At 34.3% G+C, this 26944-nt stretch overlaps 1 protein-coding gene across 1 annotated transcript; it reads right to left on the bottom strand.

Moving 5' to 3' along the window:
- Nucleotides 1–25840, bottom strand: LOC147069961 (uncharacterized). Its single transcript, XM_085949619.1, has 7 exons — nucleotides 25690–25840; nucleotides 25434–25597; nucleotides 23810–23963; nucleotides 13884–14555; nucleotides 9925–10215; nucleotides 4988–5096; nucleotides 1–2593 (listed from the first exon to the last, which is right to left on the bottom strand). Exons 1-7 carry the CDS (start codon nucleotides 25745–25747, stop codon nucleotides 2419–2421), a joined length of 1623 nt encoding a protein of 540 aa, XP_085805745.1. The 5' UTR covers nucleotides 25748–25840; the 3' UTR covers nucleotides 1–2418.
- Nucleotides 25841–26944: the final 1104 nt, after the last annotated feature.

A 26944-nucleotide genomic window follows, 5' to 3' on the forward strand; every position in this document is an offset into this window, starting at 1 on the left:
CTGCAAAAATGTAATGGATGTTAGCCACTTGCTTAACTCATTAGGTCCATACTCTTTGACTCAAAACATACATTGAAAAACAACATATGAATTTGCAAGCACCGGGATTCGAACCCGGGACCCATGACATTATAAACTGGACACATTACGCTCAGCCATCGTGGGTGACCGCTTTAATTTTTGTGCTTATAAAGCAATTTTTTGTCTCCTGTAAAATTTTAATTATGTCACATCAGTGGTTTTAACAACTCAACGACGGTATACATTGTAACCTTTTGAATTTAACTTTTATATTTGCTAAAAGCCCAGTTTATTATGCAACATAATACTTTATATATCATAGACCTGTTTGCATATACGGTGTTTTTTTATTTAGCTCAGCTGATATTACATAAGATTTTTTGCACGAATCGAAGAAAAATAAATGCTCATATTTTACAACATACGAAAACATCGTAGATGTAAAAAAAATATATTACCATTTTCAATTCATTAATACAGATCCACAAACCTAAACAATGTTTTGTTATTTCACCCGGTAAATCTGTTGTAAAACCTCCATAATTTGATGAAAAATATTTAAATCTATCTTTACAATGAGAAAATATCAACCTGATAAATGTATTAGAATATTTTTATTCAATGCATATAATGTGCTTTACAGATTAAGGACCCAAAGTACTGTAATATTTTCTGAATTTAAGTGATTCTTACTGCGATAGCCTTAATTTATTCATCAATTATAATTCTCCGTGTTCAAAAATTGTCAAATACTTATGTCTAATTTAAGTTATTTTTAAAACAAAAAAATTCAAATTTCTTCTCAGTAATTAATTTTCAGTGTATACGTTATAGATATTTTTAAGGAAATATTGAGGACCACTGCACGATCCAGCCAACCATTGTTGTATTGTTACAATTAAACGAAAGATTAAAATGAGTTGAATAAGAAACAAATGTATTGTATTATGAATGTATAAAAATTGTTAATGGAAAATAATCGACGATCGATATGTCTGAGGACACACATGTTTAGAGAAAACCGACTATCAAATCCATGAAAAGATACAAAATTAATAATTGCAACAATATTCCGATGCAAAATCTAATGTGACGGAGCTAACAAATCACCATTCTAAATACCGGTGGACCAAGTGCTCTTTGTTTAAGAAATAATATCATTTTACAAAATGATATTACGTAAATTTATAGAAATAGAATTTACAAGAGACTAGTATATAATACAACGTTTTTCTTAGCTCGTATTCTTATTTGTCCGGTGGTTGTTTGTCCGGTACAAATCTTGCAATCGATTTTTAACTAACTTCCCGACTAGCTAGACATTTGAAACTTTTAGAATATATTAGAACACTATGCCGATGCATTTTTTTAATACTTTTAGCCATCTTAAGTAGAATTGAATTCATTTTCAGTTAATTCTAATAAACTTGGCTAGTCAAGTCAGGTTTATATGATTCAACAGAAAATTTAAAAACGTTGTATATAAAAAGTTCTTTTTATCTTGTCATTATTAAACTTATTATTAGGCAAACTGTTTTGAATTTACGCATAAACACAAAAAAATGTCAGAATGTAATTGTTTCAATAGAATCTTCTTCATGCTTATGTGAGACACACGATGCTTATAAAATTCTGTAGTTCGATCTTGTACCTCCAAGAAAATTTTCGTAGTCTTCCCCATATCCGGTGCCCTGGTTTGTCAAGTTACCACTAAACAGAACAGAGTTCGAGCTGATATTGAGACTAAGATCTGGCCACACCATGGGCAAAAGATTTGGTGTCCTCGTGGGTAGAAGCGAATGTGATGTTCAGAAGTACTTCACACATAACAGTGCCCTGAATTTGAAAGACAGAGAAGAGAACATCGAGGAGGTTAGACGTGCCCTGGTATTGGAGAAGAAGGAAGAGCTTGGTAAGGTTATAAAGTTTAAGATAATTGGAGAAAAGGTCTGAACAAAGGATCCTAAATCAGAGGAAAAGAGGCGATATGAATAGGGTCGCAGTCAAAACCTCGGTAAAAATTATAAAAAAAAAAAAAAAACAGCAATCAAAACTATTTCTTTGGTGTATACATTATTCACTCCAAAACACAAGCAGAGGTCAGAAAGCTTGCAATGCAGTGCATTACTAACAGAACATTTCATTATATCAGAGATAAAACTAATTAAGTGCAATAGTGTGTAGCATTGCACTTAATGAGTTTTACCTTTAATAACGATTTTTAGAAAATGAGTACTGAAAAGTCTAAATGGTGTTTTAATCCTTCATTTAAAAACAATAAAGATCTTCCGACAGGTGTTATCAGTTATGTTAAGTTCTAATGGACAGATGAATGTGTTTTTAAAACGCAACAACCCAAAACGCATTTCAGATTGTTAAGAGGCATGAACGTGAACATTACGTCATGGTGCCGTATTTATTATTGTCGTTGGAGGTGGACGCTTCGTCCTCCCGTTCTCCGCCCAGATTCAAGGCATTGTTGAAGCTGTTCCGGAGCCGCTCGCCGAAAGTCTTGTACTCAAGATCTGTGTACTGCTTACCAAAGTTGAAATCGGCCACTTCAACTGTGAATCTGTAAGAAAATTTAAACGTTTAGCAGTGTAATGCACAATCTGTCACCATGAAAACAAGTTTGTTGTTTGTTTCTTCTGTCGCCAGGACATCACACTAACAAAGATCCTACTTTGATATGAGGCATCTATTTTCAAATACTGACAAGTCCACAATTATTCAGGCCTAAGAGCCTGTCCACATGGTGCGTTTCTGCGCGCGCGAGTACCAAAAATGCGTTGCGCCCAAATGACGCATTTTACACGCGAGTAGCAAAAATGCTACGTTCAGTATTCAACATGGAAACCGAGGAAACTGTTGTGTTGTAGCTTGCATACCGTCGATGGCCATACAAGATGGAAGAATAAATATTTTAGGCCATTCGGTCCAAAAATCTATGATATTTATGTACCTACCGAGCCTACTTAAATAACAAGTAAAAAATACACAGGATCAATTAATTCAGTGGACGTACGTGGCTGAAAAATGGAAGGAGCTAGGGAATGTTTTCATCCAGTACTAAATCGACAGCTGATGATGATGATGATAATATTATGTATTATTATTTTTCTATTATAATATACTCTTTCAATAAAATTTAAGAAAGATACAACATATTTATTAAAATGCAAAATACTTAATGAATACATGTGTAATATTAATTAATTTATACTATAAAATTTAATTTATATACATAGTAAGTAGGTACACATACATATTTCATATACATATTGCTTATTCAATCACATGTTGATTAAGGAAAATATGACTTATAATTAATTATTTATACATAGGTACAATGAGTAAATAATTATTATTACAGACACCTTGTGACTAATTAATAATGGATTTTCTCATTAAACAATCAACAGACAAGTTATGAGTTATAAGACCACATGATTATAACACATTTTGTGCTAATCTCAACTATCTTACAAAACCAGCAGTCTGGGCTCTAAGCTGTCATTTAGATCTTTCAGTATTTCTTATCACTGGATGATGTGACATAAGTATCTCCACTTCGAGATCTCAACGCATGATATTATGTATGCCAGATTGGTTTGTTCTCTTAAGGCCCCTAAATACAAAACGATAAATCATAGCAATTTTATAACTGCATAATTAAATCGATTATAGCATCCACACGACATATATCTGCATCGATCATCAGTCCACTCGTAACGACCAACATGGTATTGATAGACGACAACTGTGTCAAATTACATGTTTAAGAAAAAAGATTGGCTTCTAGAGAGAAAGCAGTATTCACACATAAATTTAATAATCAAGTTAAGATTCACATCAAAAGGTTGGCACAATTATTGAAAGATGGATAAAAGGACTACATAAACCTTTTATCATTGGTTACTTCGCTCATAAAGAAACAAAATACTGTAATGAGACAAGCCAAAACTCCTCATGGGAGACTTTTGGCCATAGGAAGGTGCCACATGAAATACTCCACATTAATATCTAAGCAGGCTCTTAGTTATATTAATCCAGATATCTGTGAAGCTATATAAAAAAACTCTTAGTATAAATTATTTAAATGTAAATCAAACATACGATAACAGAGCGTGAGTCAAATTGACACTTCTGAATTACTAAATTCTCGACAGAAACATAGAGTTCCCATACAAAATTGTCCAATCTTCAATTAGCTCTCCTAAAATCTAGTGATTTTCGACATATCTCCATTTCTGTTCGTATAAGTATAAGTAACCATAAATATAGGCTATCAGTTAACTCATTTAGTGCTGACAACGCGACTGGCGCGTTTGCATTAGATGGCCATTAGATACAATTAGCATGATAATTAAATGTGGTAATTAAATAGTACTTAACTAGTCAGCAGTGAATGTATTAAATTCGCACAGGTTTAACACGTACATGATTTTTGACATTCCGTAAGGCAATGTGGGGCAGTGTTCAACTGTTCATGAAAATTTGCCAGAATGAGTTACAAAAATAAGCTACATCAAAAATGGAATTTTTAGCATTTTTTCAACACATTTAAAGACATTGGATGCATAAAAACGTTCTAGGAAAAATGCCATATTATATATTATGCTAGATGCATTTTTTGTAAGCTAGATAGTATCGAAAAATTTTAGATCTGGCAAAATAATACTATGCTGACAACACTGATCGGGAGTCATACATTAGTATTAAGCTGTATGCAGCCAATAAGGTGTCGATCCATTAACATGGATTGATTTGCAGCCAATGACGTTTTGTATCACTATGCTGTAGGTAACTCAAAAGTAAAGTGGGTTTTATACGATTTTCGTGCATACAAGCATCTCCATCAGCGCTTCAGTGTCAAACTTCCTTGTGTGTAACACCAATATGGACTTTGACATAAATTAACCACTGTTCAAGCTGACAATATGTTAGAGCCAAAGTGCGCATGTACCTTGATCTGTTTTGAATGTAATACGCGACTCCAAACACCATCAAGATGGCTGCCATGATGCTGAACGAAACCGGCACCACAATTACAGAGAGCTGTGCTTTCTTCGTGACTGGAATGAAAATATAAACAAAATTAATTCATACAAATGATCGATGATATTAAGAGGGGGCTCAAGAGAAGGAGACACATTATTATTTGATAAACAACTGCACGTGTCCGCCGATCAGAAAACAGGGCTGTCAAAATATTATATAGATTAATATTTTTAAAATGTTAATTTCGTCATAGTTTTTAATCAAACCTGTAAGTACATACTGATAACTTGGGTGGATATCGTAGCAAACATACTATTGATATATCTACGGGTATATTATTATTATTACCTAATTCAAATTGAGCATAGGTTGATACTCAAATACTATTATAGTATGTTTATGATTTCGAGAAAATAATACGATGATATATAATCCATATCAATTATTTGAAAACATTACATTTGCATGTACGTACATGTATAATATAGTGAAACGGTCAGATACCTGTTTAATTTGCAAGATAACATCAAAATTTGTATATACTTACCTAAATGAAGAATGACATTCATGAGTGAGCACGGCTCAAAGCTTGGAAAATGTGTTTTTTTCAATTTGAAAATATTTTAATTGTGTATTATTTATTTTATTACTGATTCATAATACATTATATAACTAATAGAACATACTGTTTTTTTCTATGAATAAAAAAGACTGGAAGGAACATATTGTGTCACAGCAATCAAGATATACACAAAATTACCTATTTAAGTTTACCGCACACGTGCACACCACGCGATATTTGTTTACGCAAAGTCGTCGCTTTCCAAAATGGCGAATTTGGTTGCCAGTTTTTATGGCGATGAATCAGTATGTTCCTTCCTGTCTTTTTTTATTCGTAGGTTTGTTTACTATGTACACCAAGAAATTTCCATTTATAAAATCGGAAATGAGTTTTGGAATATAATGCAACTAAAACTGGAAAAATTCTATCATGGGTGTTTACTTCTTGAATTAGTTGACCCCAGAAACAGGTCCATTCCACTACGTGAACCACAGTGGATATTATGCCGGGTCCACATTGGCAACATGTCGCCGGCAACCTCGTTAAATTTTACGATAAGTATGATAATTATCGTAAAATTTCTTAAGCCATTATGATAATTATCGTAAAATTTATCGAGGTTGTCGCGCGACATGTTGCCAGTGTGGACCCGGCATTAGATGCACAAAACTTGAATAAAATATATTATAAATAAAATTTAAAAAGTACATTATAATTAATTGCGTCGACAGCCCTGGCGTCGCCCGCCAGTCTGATGGACTAATAAAAAAATGATGTGTCTAGTGACTGTATGTTAATAATTATTTTTAGGCACTCATGATATAAATTATTTCGCTCATTGGCTTTACATACAATAATGCTTCTTCCTACCACTTGTTTCACTAGTATAAAAGTGAAGTTGCGTAGCCAATAAAAAGTCACTTTCTTTTTATAATAGGCAGACACTAAATTCTACGTTTTAAAAAATATGCATTAGAATTAAACAATACCTATAATTTTTAATACGTAGGTCCTAAACATTACAAATAAACGCTATTCATTAGTAATGTTTTTTTGGATAGCACATGAAATAAAAATGTAGGTAGATATGTATGTCAACATCCTTCGTATATTTAGTTCTCGGACAATTTCAGGTTAAAAAGTTATTAATATATTATTAAGTTTATATCGTGGCTAAAACATAATCAAAAAAGTTATCATAACAATCATATCAGTTGCAATACTTCACACCAAAGAACTGATAAACATATTGAATTTAGTAACATTTATTAGAAAGTACTATTTTTTGGTCACCCCATAGCTTCACTTCACAAGCTTCACTTGGAGGGATTTTATTGAGACAAACATTGGCGGCAACCTTTTTATATTAACTAGTAGACCAGTTATTATGGACCACATATAAAAAAATCATATTTTCAAATCTCAAGGCCGATTCTGTAGAGCTTCCCCTTAAGGGGCGGCTGAAGAGCTCGGTGTATGAAATCGACCTTATTAGTATTATTACTATTGTCGACCTTCTACATTATTATTATTGTGGACAATCTTACATTATTATTTGATAAACACCACCTGCACGTGTCCACTGATCAGAAAACAGGGCTGTCAAAATAATATAATATTTGTAAAATGTTAATTTCATCATAGTTTTTAATCAAACCTGTGCAAGTACATACTGATAACTTGGGTGGATATCGTGGCAAACATACTATTGATATATCTACGGGTATATTATTATTATAACCCAATTCAAATTGAACATAGGTTGATACTCAAATACTATTATAGTACTCGTATCTTTATGATTTCGAGAAAATAATACGATGGAATATATTATATAATCCATTTTGGTTGCCAGTTTTTACTGCGATGAATCACTGTGTTCCTTACTGTCTTTTTTTATTCGTAGGTTTGTTTACTATGTACACCGAGAAATTTCCATTAATAATATCGGAAATGAGTTGGAATATAATGCAACCAAAACTGGAAAAATTCTATTATGGGTGTTTACTTTTTGAATTAGTTGACCCCAGAAAAACAGGTACATGCCACTACGTGAACCACAGTGGATATTATGCCAGGTCCAAATTGGCAACATGTTGCCGGCAACCTCGTTAAATTTTACGATAAGTATGATAATTATCGTAAAAATTTTTAAGCCATTATGATAATTATCGTAAAATTTATCGAGGTTGTCGCGCGACATTGTTTTGCGCCAGTGTGGACCCGGCATTAGATGCACAAAACTTAAATAAAATATATTATAAATTAAATTTAAAAAGTACAATATAATTAATTGCGTCGGCAGCCCTGTCAGACACTTTTTCTAGGGACAGTCATTTTTTATAGTCATTTTTTATATGCCAGCCAGTCAGATGGATTAATAAAAAAATAATGTGTATAGTGACTGTATGTTAATAATTATTTTTAGGCACTCTTAATATAATATATAATTTCGCCCATTGGCTTTACCTACCACTTGTTTCACTAGTATAAAAGTGAAGTTGCGCAGGCAATAAAAAGTCACTTTCTTTTTATAGGCAGACAGTAAATTCTACGTTTTAAAAAATATGCATTAGAATTAAACAATACCTATTATTTTTAATATGTAGGTCCTAAACATTACAAATAAGCACTATTCATTAGTAATGTTTTTTGGATAGCACATGAAATAAAAATGTAGGTTGATATGTATGTCAACATCCTTCGTATGTTTAGTTGTCGGACAATTTCAGGTTAAAAAGTTATTAATATATTATTATGTTTATATCGTGGCCAACACATAATCAAAAAAGTTATCATATCCATCATATCAGTTGCAATACTTCCCACCAAAGAACTGATAAACATATTGAATTTAGTAACATTAAATGTTATTAGTAAATTTATTAGAAAATAAATTTTATTAGAAAGTACTATTTTTTGGTCACCCCATAGCTTCACTTCACAAGCTTCACTTGTAGGGAGTTTATTGAGACAAACATTAGCGGCAACCTTTTTATATTAACTAGTAGACCAGTTATTATGGACCACATGTAAAAAAATCATATTTTCAATTCTCAAGGCCGATTCTGTAGAGCTTCCTCTTAATTCAGATTTAAATATTTAACAAAAATACAAATTATTGGAAAAGTGAGTCTTGTAGTCATTGATATAAAGGATACACCATTACATTGAATAGATAATTTGTTCCCACAAGAAAAACCAAACTGGTTTATACCAGTGAGGTAAATGTTAGGTAAAATCTTGCGGGAACACAATTTTCGACAACTAATATTAGTGTTGCAACAGGTACCTAGCAAAAATGAATTCAATATTTTGTTTGTCTCAAAAACAGCAAAACCTTTATTCAAACGTCTATTTACTAACCAAACATATCAAAATCCTACCAATTGTAGAACGTCATCTATGAATACACATCAATTTAATCGCTGTATTATTTTGAATGTATAAATAATGCTCATGAATAGTTTATCTGTGAGATAATAAATACCCTGTTTACATGTGCATGGATTTACAGGTGACAATATGTATTATCGCAAAATCACATAAATATATTGTGACCTCACCAGGATCGAATCCGGAGCCCCCAGATGAAAGGCCTACGCCTTACGCACTGGACTATGATGCATAAATGCCGAGCAATGCTGTGTTTAGCATGTCTATTTTTCTTAATCTTATAATTATTTAATGCATTATGTCGTGAAAATGACAGAAACCAAATATTCATACGAAAATAATAAATGAATATTGTTTTTAGAAGGTACTGTCTTGACAACTGTCACTTTGACAGATTGTCTTCAGACAAAAGAGTTAAGAGAAAAGTGGTTGAACGTTTCGAGTCAAACGATTTCTAACCACGGGAAGCCGATCAATTCTTGAGGGAACAGGTACAGAAATGTCAAATCTCAAACCATATCCGGTTTACTTACTGCGCATGCGCCACTCATCATAAATCAGCAGTCAAACCATCGACAACGTTTACGAGAACAAACTTTAAATCTGGCATCAGAAGATAATTTTTGTTTATGCCTTACACACACAATTTTTATTTTTTAAGAATTGTTATACTCAATTCGATCTACTGTGGCGGTAAAAACAAATACAGATGTAACCAAAATGTAATCTTATAATCTCTAAAGCCCAATAAAAAGATATCCATTTGTAATAAATTTTAATACAGTGTATACTTTCTTACATGGTTATTTTGACACAATGAACCTGCCGTGCAAAAGCAGAAAAACACATGTAGGTATATCAGAATACCTTTGTTAATGTTGCTACTACTATTAATGTCTTTTATAGATCAAACAATAGGTTAAGATGACAATAATTCAGCGTACCTTGGTAGAACTGTATCAAGACAGGCGACACCCATTTGGAAATCCTGTTGGTGACCACAATGACTATGGTGTGCTGGTCCACCGCGGGGAAGTAATGCACAATCGGGAACTCGCACGAATCAATGGGCAGGAAGTTGTGGCATGTCTCGTTGCCGGTTACATTGTAAGCCCCGGGTCGATACACGACGCAGTACTTGAACGGCGGAGTTCCTTTGCACTTCACATTCAGATCCAACATGTCTCCGTGCTGCAGCCAATTGTTGCCGTCCACTGTCAGATTGGAGACGGGGGCTGCACAAAAACATAACCATCATTAAACCGTCTTTAATTCAAATGAATAATGCATTTATTGAAAAAACATACTGTGCATCAATCACCCATCCGCATCCGGGAAACAATTATTTATGCCGATATATTATATGAGATGATTAAATAAAAAAATTAAAAATAAGTGCAAATAAAATTTAAAGAGATCCGGTCGCCGAATCTAGAAATCAAAGTTGATACAGTACACTCTCAGTAATCTTCCGCTCGATTATCCGTCAACTACTAACTATAATCTGCCATTATTTTTATTAGTTGAAAGCACAAAATCAAGCTCTATAATTCACCAGTATTTGATTGTCAAATTCAGTAGTCCGCCGCGTACAAATAACGCAGATGAGACAGGTTTATTTTGGAAACTTTTCCTTCGTAAAACGTATATTCATCGCGAAGAAAGTAAAGTACCAGGGAGGAAAGTGCCCAAGGACCGCATCACAATTATGCCGTGCTCCAATGCAACCGGGACACACAAAATGAAGCTTTTGGTCGTAGGGAAAGCCAGGGCTCCTAAGCCATTCAAGAATATCTGCCTCACTGAACAACTGGTTATTTTTGATTTACTGTTTAATATATAGTTAATAAACTTAGTTTATAAAGATGTAGGTATAATCAAGTAAGTAAATACTTGATTTTGATTATAAATAAAACCGTAATTTGCTAGTACAAATTTCTCAAAAAAAAACTATTTTTACGAAATACCTGTTTTAATTTTTACCATATTTTGTATGTATGCACTATAATCCGCCGCTTTCACTAATTGGACACTTGTCTGGTTTTTGGGTTGGCGGATTACTGAGAGCGTACTGTACTATATTTTTTACACCTTTGTAGTATAGAATATATCAGCGTAGAAAAAGGTGACAACACTGGTTCCCATAAAATTATAAAAAAATCAATCTTCTTTGGCTCTAATGAAAATTAGTAATTTTAAATTTATCACATTTTTCCTTTCGCGCATAGATGTCACCCATTGTGTACCGAAGATGCAAAAGTACAGCTATAAAAATACACTATATTATATTTCCGAAAATATTTCTTAATTTCTCGTTGACTAAATAAATTTCTCGTTATAGAAACGTATTGTGGTTTTCCATTATTATTTTCATGCAGGGAATCATTGGAATATTTCAAGGGCAAGAATAGAATTTCGAAGTCATATTCTAGCAATCTTGTATTTAAATTAATTACACATGAAAATGTACATAGCGAAATCTACCATCACGCAGTCTGATGCCCGATTGGACAGACGTCTCACGGAGTAATATTTTAATTGTTAGTTACACAAATAATTTCAAAGTAAATCAAAAAAACAAATAAGCTTATTAATAGTTAAATATTGCGATAAAATAGGTAGGTATAAAAATCGGACGATTACTGCTTTTATTTCTTCAATATTTCCACAAAAACTTTTGATGTTTCGTTTACAATGGGTTATAAAATAACCTCTGACAATTGGATGAATGAATAAATATGTATATATCGTCACTGTTCTGGCAGAAGACTCTAATTCGAAAAATGACATATTGAGTTAGTTATACCAAAATGTTCCTTATTTCAAACCTTACCGTCTGGAAACCTTCTTAATAAATAAACAGTCTTTATTTTAAAGTCATCCTTTTTACGATTACTTAATAAACTCACATGATAGACCATTTCAAACATTTTAACAACTTCAAAGTCAAATTACTCAAAACTAGTATTCTCCAGTTAGTGTGTTCTGCCAGAACAGAGACAATATATATATATACATATATAAATATAAAATACTTAATATTGACATAAACATATCTATCAATTGAGGCGCCGAGTCGCTAAACTGGCTCCTGGGGGTTTTTTGAGTTTTGAGTAAATCACGAAAAACTGTTATGGGCAGTGTGATAACTTTAAGTGTAATTTAAGTTATTTTCTAGTTTCCGGTTTATATGGAATAGTAAATTAAAACGTCAAATTCAATTTATATGCGCCAATATTCCAAATAAATGCATTTTAATTGTCCGGAGAGCACACTTGCATCACTCGCTGTCGCAAGGAGCCAAATTTGTGACTCACACTTTGACGTTACATGTCAATAGAGTCGAGTTTGGCACTTGTGGAATAAGGTCGGCCGGAAATGACTGTTCAGTAGCGGGCCGTATTTATTTCAATTAATATAGATATTTTAGAATTTATTTTGCCAAACAAATATTTTCTCACCATACTTACCTACTACACGGTAAATCCTTTTTTACATTGCATCTTTTTAGCATTTATAGCGGTAGGTATGTATGTATGTACATAGAAAAAAAACATTTTTTCAAAATAAAGAATCGTGTTTATTAATGAGAAGCGAGCAAGAAATAACGCAAGTATACCAAATATGTGAATAAGTGATGGTCCCAATAACACATACATATAAAGCATAATCATTGATGATCTAGTTGTTCCAAGGTGGAGAGAGGAATTAAAAGTAGGTAGGTCACTATAAAATTAAAAAGATTTTTTTCTTTCAGCCCCACTGTGTGACATCACTGAAACTCCTTTAAAATACTTCACTATAAATGTATCTTGAGCAAGTTTCACTGCCTTTTCATAAAATGCAGTATGGAAATGTCTAATATCAGTTCCATTTAATGAACTTCCCTTGAAGTTCTTAGTGTCATGATTACACTGAGGATACTCGGGCAATTTTTTAGATGAATATCTGCAACAAATTATGAAAAATACAATAATTAATAACTTTGAAAATAAAAAGTAAAGATAGAGGTTAATAAAATATATATACAAAAGTATAAAATAATGACTATACTTAGATATTATGTAAATATATATAATGAGATTTATGGTGGTTATCTTAAATCAATTTATTATAAGTCATCAAGTGATTAAAAAATAATGTCCAATTATTAAAGGTCCCAATATTATTTTTTGAAACAAGCAAAATATGTTAAAAATCTGTACTTATAGATCTCATAATAATTACATCACGCTAAATATACAATATTATGTATCTACGGCATCATTTAAAAAAAGCGTACGAAACAAAAAATAATATTATGAAACACCACTGGATTATTGAAACATCTATAGCAAAAATTAATGTTAGGAATGTCAATTTTTAAATACCTTTCTTGGCGTAACACGTTACATTTCCAGCCAGCTGGATTTCTTAAACGCTTCCTTGATTCTCCTGGTAGAGATTCTGTTACACTTACTAATGAAACATCCATTATTAATTAGTAAAAACAATCAAATAGACGAAGCAAAATCAAGGCTTTCTCACTGCACAGACGCGAACGGTTTGACGCGGTTGTATAGAGATTTTACCGTACGTTTGAAATCAGTATTTGAATGGCGGCGTCTGATTGGTCGGTTAAGAAGAGACAATTTAGCGACTCCATATTTTTTCAAAGAGCGCGCTTGGCGACTCACGTCAATATTCATTTTGATTTTTTGATGAAATTGGGAGGAATTTGAAACTCTCAACTGGAAAAGTCGATAGATCTATCGATAGAGCATCTAAGTACATTCAAAACTCATTTTATCGAAAAATCGCCAGGAGCCAGTTTAGCGACTCGGCGCCTCAATTGATGTTTGCTATGAAAACAAGAAGAACACTATTGTGTTTCACTTGTGTACCATCATATTAAAAAAATTACCCAGCGCTGTTATCTTCGTGTGGAAATATCCATAGGTCTTATTAGGGTCAGCGGCCACCGTCGACTGGTTGAGACAGACGAAAGGCAAAGGCATGGAGCCATTCCGGAAGGCCTCGATCCCAAGCAGGACACCAGAATTTTTCTTAACAACCTGCACACTATCGCCAACGATAACACTTGCATTTGCTGTTGCCTCGCGTTTCACAATAGATTTCACAGATGTAGTAACCACTTTCTCGGTGGTTGTAGAAGTGGTAGTGGAAGTTGTCGGTTTTTGTGTGGTTGTTGGTTTTTCAGTTGTAGTGGGTTTCTGTGTAGTTGTCGGTTTCTGTGTAGTCGTTGGTTTTTGCGTAGTCGTTGTTGTAGTGGTAGTGCTCGGCGCGGGTGTAGTGGGTGGCGGGATTGGTTCGTAAGACGCTACGACGAGTGCTTCAATATCGTGTATCCCATTCTCATCGTGGTAGCTATTCACGAAAGAATAGTTGCTAGTCTCGCCGAGGTATACGCAGTCCACGAACCAGTATGTGCGTACGGATGTAGCGTTTTGCGATATATACATGTAATCCGGATGAGACAGGGATATTTCGTGGATGAGAGGCGACATAATCGATACGTATCCGTTGGTGACTGGGGTGTTATTCTGACGAAGTTGCAGTTCACCATTCAAGAGATCTGGAAGTAACAAAATAACTCACATCAACATATTATATTAATTGAAGTATCAGCACATATTAACTTTAAGATGGAAGACATATTTATAACATCAGTGATTGTCATCCTATACAATAAGGCAATAAACAAAGAAAATAGTAAAAAATAGCTCATTTCAATTTCTTGAATTCCATTCAAAAGCTCCCCTCACTATACATCTCCGGCCATCTTAATCTATGCATTTTTCCATCCATATGACTAAGGGTATAGGAGCAGGGATTCACAAAGTGTGTCCCGCGTGCCAATTATGTCCCGCGAGATTTATGTTAAATCTGTATTATCTTTTATTCTTAATATAGAATATTGAAAATTACATTTAAAATTAATTATCCTCTGGCAAGAATGAATGGTCAGGCACTTCGACATTTGTGTATGCGAATGTGTGTAATGTGATAAAAGAGAAATTTTCAAGATAAATGGAGTCTACTATATTTTGTAATCGAACAAAATAACATCGTTTTATGTCTCATTTGCAAACAAAATATATCCGTTATGAAAGAGTATAACATAAAAAGACACTATTATACAAACCATGTCAGTTATAATAGCATAATAATTGGAGATAATCGAGCAATATGTCTATATATAGATATAGTATCTCCTTTAAGTAATCTCCCTTTGTGCCTAAAGCGTAGCGCTAAACCAATGTGTGCTACCATATATCCGTGTGAAACATGAACCCTTAATGGAAGAGAAATTCAAAAACTACAACTTGCATGGAAAGGTGCATTGTGGACATTAGCGGAAAGATCATAAAAGAAACCACTGAATAAGGTGATGGTCGCCGAGCTGGTGAAATGACAGAGGACCAAACATATCGCTCAGCAAGTGGACACCCGCTAGACAAATGCAGTCATACAATATTACCCAAAGGGCGCTCTAAAAATTGAGCCATACAGCAGTGGATCGACTTGAACTTTTAAGGGAGCGCACACGAGAAATTGATTATCACAATCTAGTTAAAATCATCAGGGGGATTACAAATTTTTTCACAAGTAGTGGATAGCTTTAAAATTTATTTTTTATTTACATCCACGGCAGAATCAGTAGTATGCATCTTAAGTCATAAATCGCGGATTCAAATCCCGAATTTGGCAATGTTCACATGTCTTTCATGCCGAGCAAGTGCCCAATGAGTGTTAAATAATAATATATTACATGTGTTACATACAGATAGTGGAATTTCCAACATTTCTGTTAACTAGCATGACGCAAGGAATGTTTTAAAATAAACCACTGACTAATCAGCACAATCATTTCTAATATCACTCACACCTCGAGATAAAATGGTATTTATTATTAAATACCATACAATAATGAATCAGTGTTTTATAAATATAATAATTTTATTATTTATGTATTTTGGTATTATAAATGAAACTGTTGTAAGCATGTAATTGTTGTAACATTTCCTCCTAGTAAATTATAATTGGATCATTAATTCTATGCTTTGACAGATTAACCGACACGGATAAAGAAGTGCCACAGAGCCTCTACGCACTACGAAGGGCACGGCCCCCACATGGGGGGGGGGGGCTGACAGGGCTCTAGCCTGAGGGCCCAGACTCAGGAGAGGCCCGGCGTGGCGACGCGACCAGATAAGTGAGATAAACACACATCACAAATTTGCTCTTATAGTAAAAAAAAGTCTATTAGTCTACTAGTCTAAAAGGTGCTATTTTCCTTCCAATAACGTTATTATTTAAAATTATGTGCTTGTACAACACAATTTTTAATTGTTTATTACTCGACACTGTGCAGTACTCGACAACTCCACAATTCAAATGGCTGTATTAAAAGATACAAAAAAACACAAAATACACACATTATTTTTACTGCGTACACCATTTGGAAAACAGCTACTGTAGAGCATCACATTGCCTTTATCCTTAGCGATAGGTAGGAGGGCCCGCCAAAGATCCTAGCCTGGGGGCCCGCTTCAGGATGTGGGGGCCATGACGAAGGGTATATATGAAAGTTTATCACCGGGGGTGGTCGGTTGGGTTGTGACCGGGGTCGTATGAGAACTACCACGCAGCCCCGATTGCGCCATCATTATTACTATACTACGCATGGCTTACGCCGGATTCATACTAGACTTATGTGTCGTGTTGTGATGCATCAGAAGCACATCGGAAGCCCATATTTCGTATGAAGGCGTGCATACTATTCTGACACCCTCTGTCATGACGCAAACTGTTAGACTCCGATCGCAGCAGTACCCCCATCACCGCTCTGACGTGACACTCTAGTGTGAACGCCGTTTTTCTCTTGTCTCTATAGACTAACGAAATGGTGTATGCATCTTTTCTATGTCATTCGTAATCATGGAGTGGATTTCTTCAAACTATACCTCGTTCATTCTATAATATAAGAAGAATCTTTCTTCATCGTCCTCGAGTTCTTTCACAAACAGTGAAATTCTACTTTATTGCCTCTTAGTTTGTTTATGGGATAAACCCAATGTCTTCTTTTCTTCTTTTTATAAGTTTTTTATAAGAATCCGGCTTTACACAATCCAACTGCTTATAACAAAAAAATCCTCAATTAGAAAAAACCTAATATGCTAAATTTTAATAATAAACATAGCCATGGCCCCCATAAAGGGGGGCTGACAGAGCTCGAGCCTGTAGGCCCGTTCATAGTAGGCCCGGCGTGGCGGGTCGACTAGCTAAGTAAGATTAACATACATCACAAATTTGCTCTAATGCCAAAAAAATTGACCACGGCACTATTTTACTTCAAGAATATTAAGATTTTAAAATATTTAGTTATGTGATGCAATTTGATGTTAGGTATATGATGATTGATATACTGCAATGATAATTCACGTGTAGAATTTGGGAAACGCTACTGTAGAGCACCACACTGCACTTAACCTTGGCGATAGATAGGGGGGCCCGCATCAGGATGTGGGGGCCATAAAATAAGATGCGATCTTATAACAAATTCACATTTTATGTTTTTTTTTAAATAGTAAGTCTTACATATATTTTTGACTTTAAATCAAAAATATTTTTAGATACGTATTTAGCAGTGGCAAAAGGCGGAGGTAGGCTGTTAAAATCCGCCATTAATAGTACACACTAAACTTTGTCAGTTATACACATTTTCTTTCATTTAAATAAGAGTACAATTTACAGTGTTGGTTAGTTTTTAAAATTCAATTAAACGCTGGAAAAACCAAGCCATAATAGATAAGAGACAAAAGATATTCGCCTATCAATAAAATATCTAAAATTATGCCATCAAATCATACATAATTTTATATATTTTATAGATTTAAGAATATTTTTTATATGCTACAAGCTGAAGTACCCGGCTTCGCACAGGGTCGCTTCGTGGATACATTTATCTTAGGTATTTAAAAAATAAGTAATTATCTTTTTAATATTTAAATATCTGTGTAATACAACATGGCAATATGAAAATAATTCTAATAGAAGTAAAGGTCAAACAAAAGAACACTAAATAAAATGGAATCCAAAATATGCAAACGTTATTAATAGTATTAATATGTAGTAAAAAATTCAAAATTGGATGGAACAAACAAACAACAAACTTTGTATTTTATATAATACTAATACAGAAACCTTCGCAGGTGTGCGCACAACAACTGACAAAAGTTTCATTGCAATCGGATTAATGTTATAGGAACCATATGAATAAAAGAAAATAGAATGAAGTAGAAGATGATGATTTTTCTAATTCAGAAACCTTCGCGGGTGTGCATACAACCACTTACCAAAATTTCATCGCAATCGGATGAACGGTATAGGAACGCATACGGGACAGACAGACAGACAGACATTCATTTTTATATATAAGATATAGCCTATACTCTTCGCGCAAGTGCGAGCAATAAGTTGACAAAGTTTTATGGCAATTGGATGAACGGTATGGCAGCGCATAAAATACGAACAAACAAACAAACGAATATTGATTTTTATATATTAGATGATGATTAGATTTAGGCAGGGCTTAATTAATTTAAAAAAAACTAACTAACACCATCTGTAATATTATGTATTCTTAATTCAATGAAGATGAATAAGTATGACTGAAAAAGTGTGCACTATTTTTGTCGGATCGCCCATAGCATACCTAAACTATTATGATTTGCTTAGACAGGGTTTAATTAATTTTTAAAAACCAACCAACATCATCTGTAAACCATAGTCTTAGTTCAATAAAAACCAATACGTATGACTAACAAAGTTCAATGTGCACTATTTATGGCGGATCTTAACAGCCTATCTTCACCCTTCGCTACTGGTATTTAGGTATATATGTTACGCCGAATGTGCGAAATTGAATATTACATGAAATGGGCAAAATTTTGCCTAAATCATGAAAAATGCAAGCCCGTTGTCTTATTCATGAATTAGACAAAATATCTGGAGAGTGCGTGAAATCGGCAGTAATTTTTCTGCCTACTTCATGTCTTGGACAAATTAGATACTAGCGCTACGGTGGTATTTTTTGCAACTAAACTAAATGTGTGAAATGCTCGTGGATTGGTCAAAATATACGTATATTGTCTATGGTCGAAATAGGTGGTCGCGCTCCGGTGGTATTTTTTGCAACTAACCAAATTTGTGTCAAATGTCATTGATTATAATATAAAAATATACCAATCAATAACTAAAATGACGTTCATGTCCATTTACTATGCGCAAAAAAACTAGAACTATAATATGATAACGGATGAATTTTATTTAAAGGTATTTTCGCGATTTGATTCGTGCTTGGGTATCGTACATGCAATGGTCGATTGTATTGTTGACACTTGTTAGCTAACCTCAAAATGGACATTCAGTTGAATAATTCAGAATTTCAAAACCTAATCTAACCTAACCTAACCTAACCTAACCTAACCTAACCTAACCTAACCTAACCCAACCTAACCTAATAATATTATATTATGTCCAATTATAACTAATAAAATCATCCGTATTAAATTTACTTTTTCTGCTGTCATGTTGACAGTTTAAGAATTCCATGCCCTGGCGACTTCATGTACTCGGTAGAAAATTTACCTTATTCATGAATAAGGCAACAGGCTTGACTATTACATGAATTAGCCAAAATTTAGCCCATTTCATGTAATAGTCGATTTCGCACATTCGGTGTAACATATACACTTTAAAATGTATGTTACCAAACAAAATACTCAAATTGCAAGCATTGTATTTTTTCGCTAGGTGCCTCTGGTAGGCGGAGTATTCACCTTAAGATAACGTTTCTTAAAACAGAAATAAAATAACAATGAATCATTTACAACAGGAAAATACAGCGGCATTCCGGGTTATTAATTTTATTATCTCTTCAAAGTCAGCAGAAGCTTGGCCAAATGAAACCAGAGTGCGCACAGTGACATTATGATTGGATAAGTGGATAACAAATGACTTCATAAAGGCGCTCTGGTCTCAAGCACTAAATATTTATAAATAACTTCGACCTTGACATAAATAACAACAAGACCTATGGCGTGGACGTCAATTATTTTATATCGTTTTATCAAATTATGATATTTATATTACATGACATTATTATATAATATACAGTATCCAACAAGGGAAAACATGAGATATTAGAATTATGTTCGCCAGTGATTGCCAGTGATTTCGTGTGAATTCGCAAAAGCTTGCGAAAAATATACAACTTGAAATCTTTTTGCCGAGTAGAAAAACGGTTTATTGTTTTTGCAGACCAGTGGTTCTCATGCGCGGCCACCAACATCATTTTCAGTATTTAATTTAATTAACTGGGCTAACGTTAAATATGCATTATTGGAAATGAGTCATGACCTTGTCAAGTACTTAAAAACCATTTTAATAGTACCACGGTTCAAAAATTTTGGTCGAAGTTATACATTGACCAAGAACTAAGTCAATTCACAGAATTGGCAACAATCGCTTTATTAATATTGTCGATTTTTCCCACTACTGTATACTGTGAAAGATCATTCAGTATAATGCACTTCATATAAAACAAATATCGAAGCCAGTTGACAGATGTAAACTTAGAAGCAGGCTGGCACTGGAAAAAAGAAGTATGGAGAAATTTCCATTTGCATTATTTTTAGATAAATAGATATGCACTAAAATGTTCAAATGTCTTTTATTAAATGTACTTGTTTATAAATAAATTGATCCATTTTTTTAGTAAATAAAATTTAGCTTTCAATCTTTTTCAATCACAACAAAAGTGAAATTTGGTGCAGCCACCAGACGTTTCCATAGAACTGTCAATATCAATTGTGCGGCCACAGTTAAATTTCACATGAGAACCACTGTTGTAGACAGTGGGATACGCCTACATCACGATGACGCAACCGAACTATGCGAAGAAAGATTGTGCGATTTGGAGTATGCAGATAACGCAGTCGTGTTTGACTCGACCATCAAATGGCTGGAGGTAACCATGAACAGGCTCGCAGCAAACTCGAAACGTATGGGTCTTCATCTGAACGCGGTTAAAACCAAATCCATTCGCAGTGCCGCATGAATTGACGCCGACACTCCTCTGCGGGTTTCCGGTCTGCCCATCAAACTAGTGACCAGGTTCAAATATTTAGGCGCCACGGTGCCAACGATGGTGGTATTTCCAGTGAGCTTGGAATCCATATGGGTATGGCGGGATCTACATTCAGCCAAGTTGGAGTAACATGGAGGTCAAAGCTGTATTCTGTGAAGACCAAATGTCGTTTGCTCAATACGTGCGTGCTATCTGTGCTCCTGTATGGCTATGAGACATGGCATTTTACTAAGCTTCAAAGGTCTCAGCTTTTAAGGTTTGAGAATCAATGTCTCCGCCGAATCTCAGGGGTACATTGGTACGACCGCGTTACAAACACTGGAGTTCGTGAGTGGACACAGCAGCCGTCGGTGATTGAGGTAATCATGAAGAGACGCTTTACGTGGCTGGGAAATGTGTTCCGGATGCCGCCAGAGAATGCAACACTCCGTACCCTTGTGACACAGCCTCAAGGGTTCTGTTGCTGTGGCCGGCCCTCCCTCACTCTGCAGCAATGCTACAAAATTGATCTACACGCTGCAGGTCTGACATGTGACATGAACTTGTGCTTGCGCTATGCCCCAACGCCGGGACGTGACAGGGTGAAAGACAAAGAATGAAATAATTATATAGAATTTTAAACAAAAATAAAAAGTGTCTGCATGATTTACTTGTAATTTATACCGTAATGTGTGTCAGATAGGGATTTCCCGAGAATTTTAAAAATGCTTCAAGAATTCCGCCAAACAAAAACTGTTGGGAATCTTAAAGCATATGATGGCACCAATGTAATATTGGCTTTGTGAAAGGAACATTGCTCAGCGTGTTGCCCCGGGCTCTCAAAAAGACACATATCAGTATGCAGATTGATGCATTGTCTGTACCTACTTGCACGAGTCGGATCCGTATGCGGCGCTACCACAATACTACTTCGAGGCTCCATATAGGATAGGTTTTCAACTGATCTCGCATAACGTACATAATTTTTGACACTTCATAAAACAATCATTACTATTCATTGGTCGGCCTATTGGTATTAGACGGTATGGCGGAACAGTTTGCAGCCAATGAGATTTTATATCGCTAAGGCGTAAGTGAGTCCTACAGTTGTACTTTCAAGTTTTTTCAAGTATCTTTTAAAGACAAGAAGAGTAGCATCTTCATACTGGACCAGCCAATTTCTCCCCAGCCATGAAAACACTACTGCAAAGTCGAGCATGTGCGGTTCCCTTAGTCGGTTGCTACTCATAATTGGTATTGCGCTGAAATGGATCGTCTTCTCAGTGACCAGATTGGTCACACCGATTTCATCTTTTCGAGATTCCCCTACCCGGATAGTGATTTTTTACAAATAACTAACTCATCAGATTTAAAAAATATACGATGCGTTTTAAATATTTTATAAAGTAATAATAACATCAAAAAAAGTTGTTTAAAAACATGTTCGATATATTATATCATCTATTTGTGCGTGCTTATGTAGTTGGCCTTGTCACAGTTCATAGTGACCTGTTGTATCGGAAATAGATGGTTTCGGTTTAAACCAGTTTGGATACTCTACACCTGTATACATATATTATGTATCCACAATAGCCCAACGCCCCAACAGTTATGCGTCCGCTAATAATGTTGTGTGTGTCCCGGGTTCGAATCCTAGGCAAATTAACATGTTGTTTGAACCCAAAGTTTGGGTCTAATAGGTTGAACAAGTGGCTGAGATTAATTTCTCGTAACAAAAAATTTGTTAACACAACATCCACCCTGTGGAGGCCCATATTATGATCATCTTAGGATCAAACATTCAAACATGATGATGTAAAATGAAAATGTTCACATATTATAATATTGATTTGAGAATCTATGGGGTTAAGATAGGTGAACTCAGAAATAATGGGAACTGAAATACCCGACGGGTATGGAGTAACAGGCAACCGATCTCAAGTGTGGAAGAATATGGGATAAACTTAAACACGTGTGAAAAATATGCCTGTATGTTGACGCTCATTCAATATTGGTGTATTTGAAGGTTGCAACACACACTATTGCACGTCTGTGTGGTTTATTTTCGTAGGACACTCACATATTCAAAACTCTGCGTCAAAATGTAGTGTATTGGGGTTTAGCCTATCGGAATTCTATTTATTAATCTGTTCTGTGGGTTAGATTGATTAGTTTAGAATATCATCCTCAGCGACCCAAAAATGCGTCAGCTAGGGGTTTAGGACAATTCAGTGTCGCCAACTGGATTCCAGGGCAACGGACATCTGGGCAAAGATGTAAAGAAATGTACAAATGTTGCAATTGGAACCAGCAAGTAGTCACAAATCCTTTAATAAAGAGTGGGTTATGATTGATGCAAAGACTCTTGTCGATAGTATGCTTTCACATTCCGGTATAGCGTAATAATTATTGTTACAAACGAATTAATATTCTATTGGATCCTTTACAAATTGCAGGTGAGCCATATAGAGAAAAAAAATGCGATCAACAGCTAAAAAAAATGTTTTTTTAAATGCCAAGATGGCACTAGAATTCGTTGTCAAAGTCTACATCTTCATTTCACCCTGAACAGTACTACAAAAGAGTGTACATTCTGCAAGATTAACATACAAAGAAATATAGTGTGTAACATTGGATCATAAACAGTGGCACAACCTAACACCGACAGCAGGAATAAATTAATGGATAACACCTACCCGTGATATTGAATTCAGCAACCTTGGAAGCTTTACTCCACCAATCGAAGAGATACCATCTTTGTACGTTTACTCCAATATTGAAGAGTCCAGCTTTGTATATATGACTTGGATAGCTTACGTTCCATAATGAGATAGGATTGTCTTGCTCGTCCTGTGACAATAAAAACATTGTTTAAAATTTAATACAACGATAGAATCAACACAATCGAATCAATACTTTTTCAGTGTGACAATATGCTCCTTTGTAGTTTTTGGATAATTTTAATGTATACATGCAAGAAGGAAAACAAAACGAATTGTTTATATCAGTGTTTTTCAACCGGTGTGCTGCGAATGTCTTCCTGCGCATCTATTCTATACACAAGACGGTCCGCTACGGCAGGTAAATAAGGTAGGAAAGTATCGAATTATTAACACTTATTGTAACAATTACAAATTTAGTTATAATTGTTATAATAAGTGCTATGTTGTTTTATCGTATAAAATATTTTATATTATAATATAATATTAAATAATTTATATTATAAATAAGTATTAACTTTCGTAATTGTGCCGCAGATGTTGTCATGAGCTTTAATATTATTTTTTTTACGAAAACAGCTTATTGTAGAGAATTATAATGAATACCCTTTTCTGTTAGCGCACAAGGCTTTTCGATCCAATAATTGTTGATTGCAAATTTGAAGTTTTCATACATTTTGATGCATCATTATCACAAACTAAGATTATATTAGGTTGGGGTAGGTTTGATTAGGTTAGGTTAGGTTTGGTTTGGTCTAAAACGAGAGTTATAAAATCTCATGACATCGTCTGCGGCACATGTACCTTAACTTTATTTATTGTCAGTACTTATGTATTCGTCATTGGTGAGTGCTCACAGTGCCTGAAGATGAAGATGATGAAAGGCGAAATTGGGTCGCAATAAATAACTCAAATGGAATAGTACAAAACATAAATCAATTAGAATTCAAATTGAAGTTCCATCAAGTCCCTTCTCTGACTGCATCTTTTTGTTTGTTTGCCTAAAAGTAGGTGTGCAGGGTGGCGTTGACTTTTATTCTGAAAAGGGGGTAGTGAGCCTACTAGTGGGTCTATTCTATACTTATCGAACACTAAATTGATAAATAGTATCAAACTTAGGGTAGGTTTGTATCAAAATATTAGCACTTATTGTAACAATTACACGAAGCCGGTTTTTATTGTTGCAATAAGTGCGATATTTTAACAGCAGCAAGATAGGTGCTGTTAAAATATAGCCTTTATTGCAACAATAAAAACCGGCTTCGTGTAATTGTTACAATAAGTGCTAATATTTTGATACAAACCTACCCTAAGTTTGATAATATTTTTCACTTTATCACTTTAGCGGTCGATAAGCATAGAATAGACCCATAGGTTTGGGAATCTCAGCATTAATATTGGGCGTGTTATGCGATGTATGTGCGATATGGCAATCTCGAATATTATGACATCTAAAATACCCACATGGTCATTTTTGTACATCCATTTTGATTGACAAAACAAAACATATTGGAAAGATCTTGCGAATTCTATTACAACAAATCTTCGATTGTAAACATTAAAATTCATCACTATATGGCACACACAAAGAGTGACTTGCCATGAAAGCGTGTCTTGGTTGTACACTGTCCTCCCAGAAAAATCTAAAAGGTCCTTCTGCTTTTTCCCCGCTGGATGTAATCATTTCTGCTTTGAAGGTTATATTTGCCCCCAGGACGACAGGACCGTCGTTAGATACCAAAACCTTGTAGTCCCAGCATCGCACTAAAACAACAAACTGACATTTAGCATGCCATCTTATGGTAAACAAAAATAATTTCACTTTTGACAAAGCAGTCAAATAATATTGTGTTTACCCGAAGGCGACGCAATCAACAGATACACCGACGTGAAAACTAATATATGTCTATACATCTTATTTAAGATGCTAAAATAAATGTTCACAATAATTCAAATAATTTTTCAGAAAATTCTATCGCGACGATGCTCTTATCTTTCGATAGCTATTGTAACAAAACTGGTAGATTTGTCGATGTTAAACGTCATAAATGGCCATGAACCATAGACGACGCAGTGAATCACTGTGTTGACGGTGTTGACTATTGCAGTATTGCCATATTTTTCATACGCGAGAAAGAATAAAATTATAGTATATTGACAAAAAAGCTATAGTACACAGGCTTATAGGCAATCCATGGAATGAAACCGTATGCGGTTTCGAACCGTGTGCTATATACTAAGCTTATCTTTTCTGGAAATATATTTCCACAAAGTATATTATAAGCATCTGATCGTATCCGTATATACCATACACTTACACTTACAAATTCTGTGAAAAAATATTTTCATGAACAAAAATCATATGTTTAGTATGGCACACGGATCTAAACCGCATACGGTTTCAGTCCATGGACGGCCTCTTAGGTAGATGAAAATATAAAACGTCTTTCCTTTTGGTGCTAAACAACAAAATGTATTAATAATAAGAGGGAGAAATGCTAACAATGATCGTTGTTGACGTCATTTATTATGTATAAAAAGGTAAAAAAATGGGAAAATCATGGGAAAATCCATGTTGTTATAAAACTTCTAATTGCCAATAAAACAACAAAATTAATTACGTGCACGGAGTGATACTTACATAATTAAGTCAATCTTATGATCCTATCTTATTCTGAATATTATAATAAAATCAAATCATTAAGATATAATGTACCTATCAATAGTACATAATCTGAGGTTATAAGCAATTATCTAATCTATATATCGATCGGAAATTATGAAACTCTCGGGAATTAATTTTCAACTTTATTTGGTTCCGTTTACAAAAAATTAATGGCTTGTGCTATAACTTTCGAAGTCGATCAAAGAAAAATCGTTTGTGACAAAGGGAAAGTAGATTTGACTACCTTCAAAATTGACAGGTTCTCATGCAATCAGGCAACCCTCTTTTTAAATATTATAATATTCAATCTAATAGTACCTACCTACCGCGAGTTTCATTTCAAATTTGAAGCAATATGTAAGTACCTACCTACCTCAGTAAGTATTAATTATAAATTTAATGCCATCGTAAAAATTGTTCAATAATATTGTTGATCGAATAATAGT

Source organism: Rhyacophila brunnea, unplaced genomic scaffold (assembly GCF_057557595.1).
Source record: "Rhyacophila brunnea isolate RB1 unplaced genomic scaffold, BYU_Rbru_1.0 scaffold_22, whole genome shotgun sequence".
In the NCBI taxonomy this organism is placed as follows: Eukaryota; Metazoa; Arthropoda; class Insecta; order Trichoptera; family Rhyacophilidae; genus Rhyacophila; species Rhyacophila brunnea.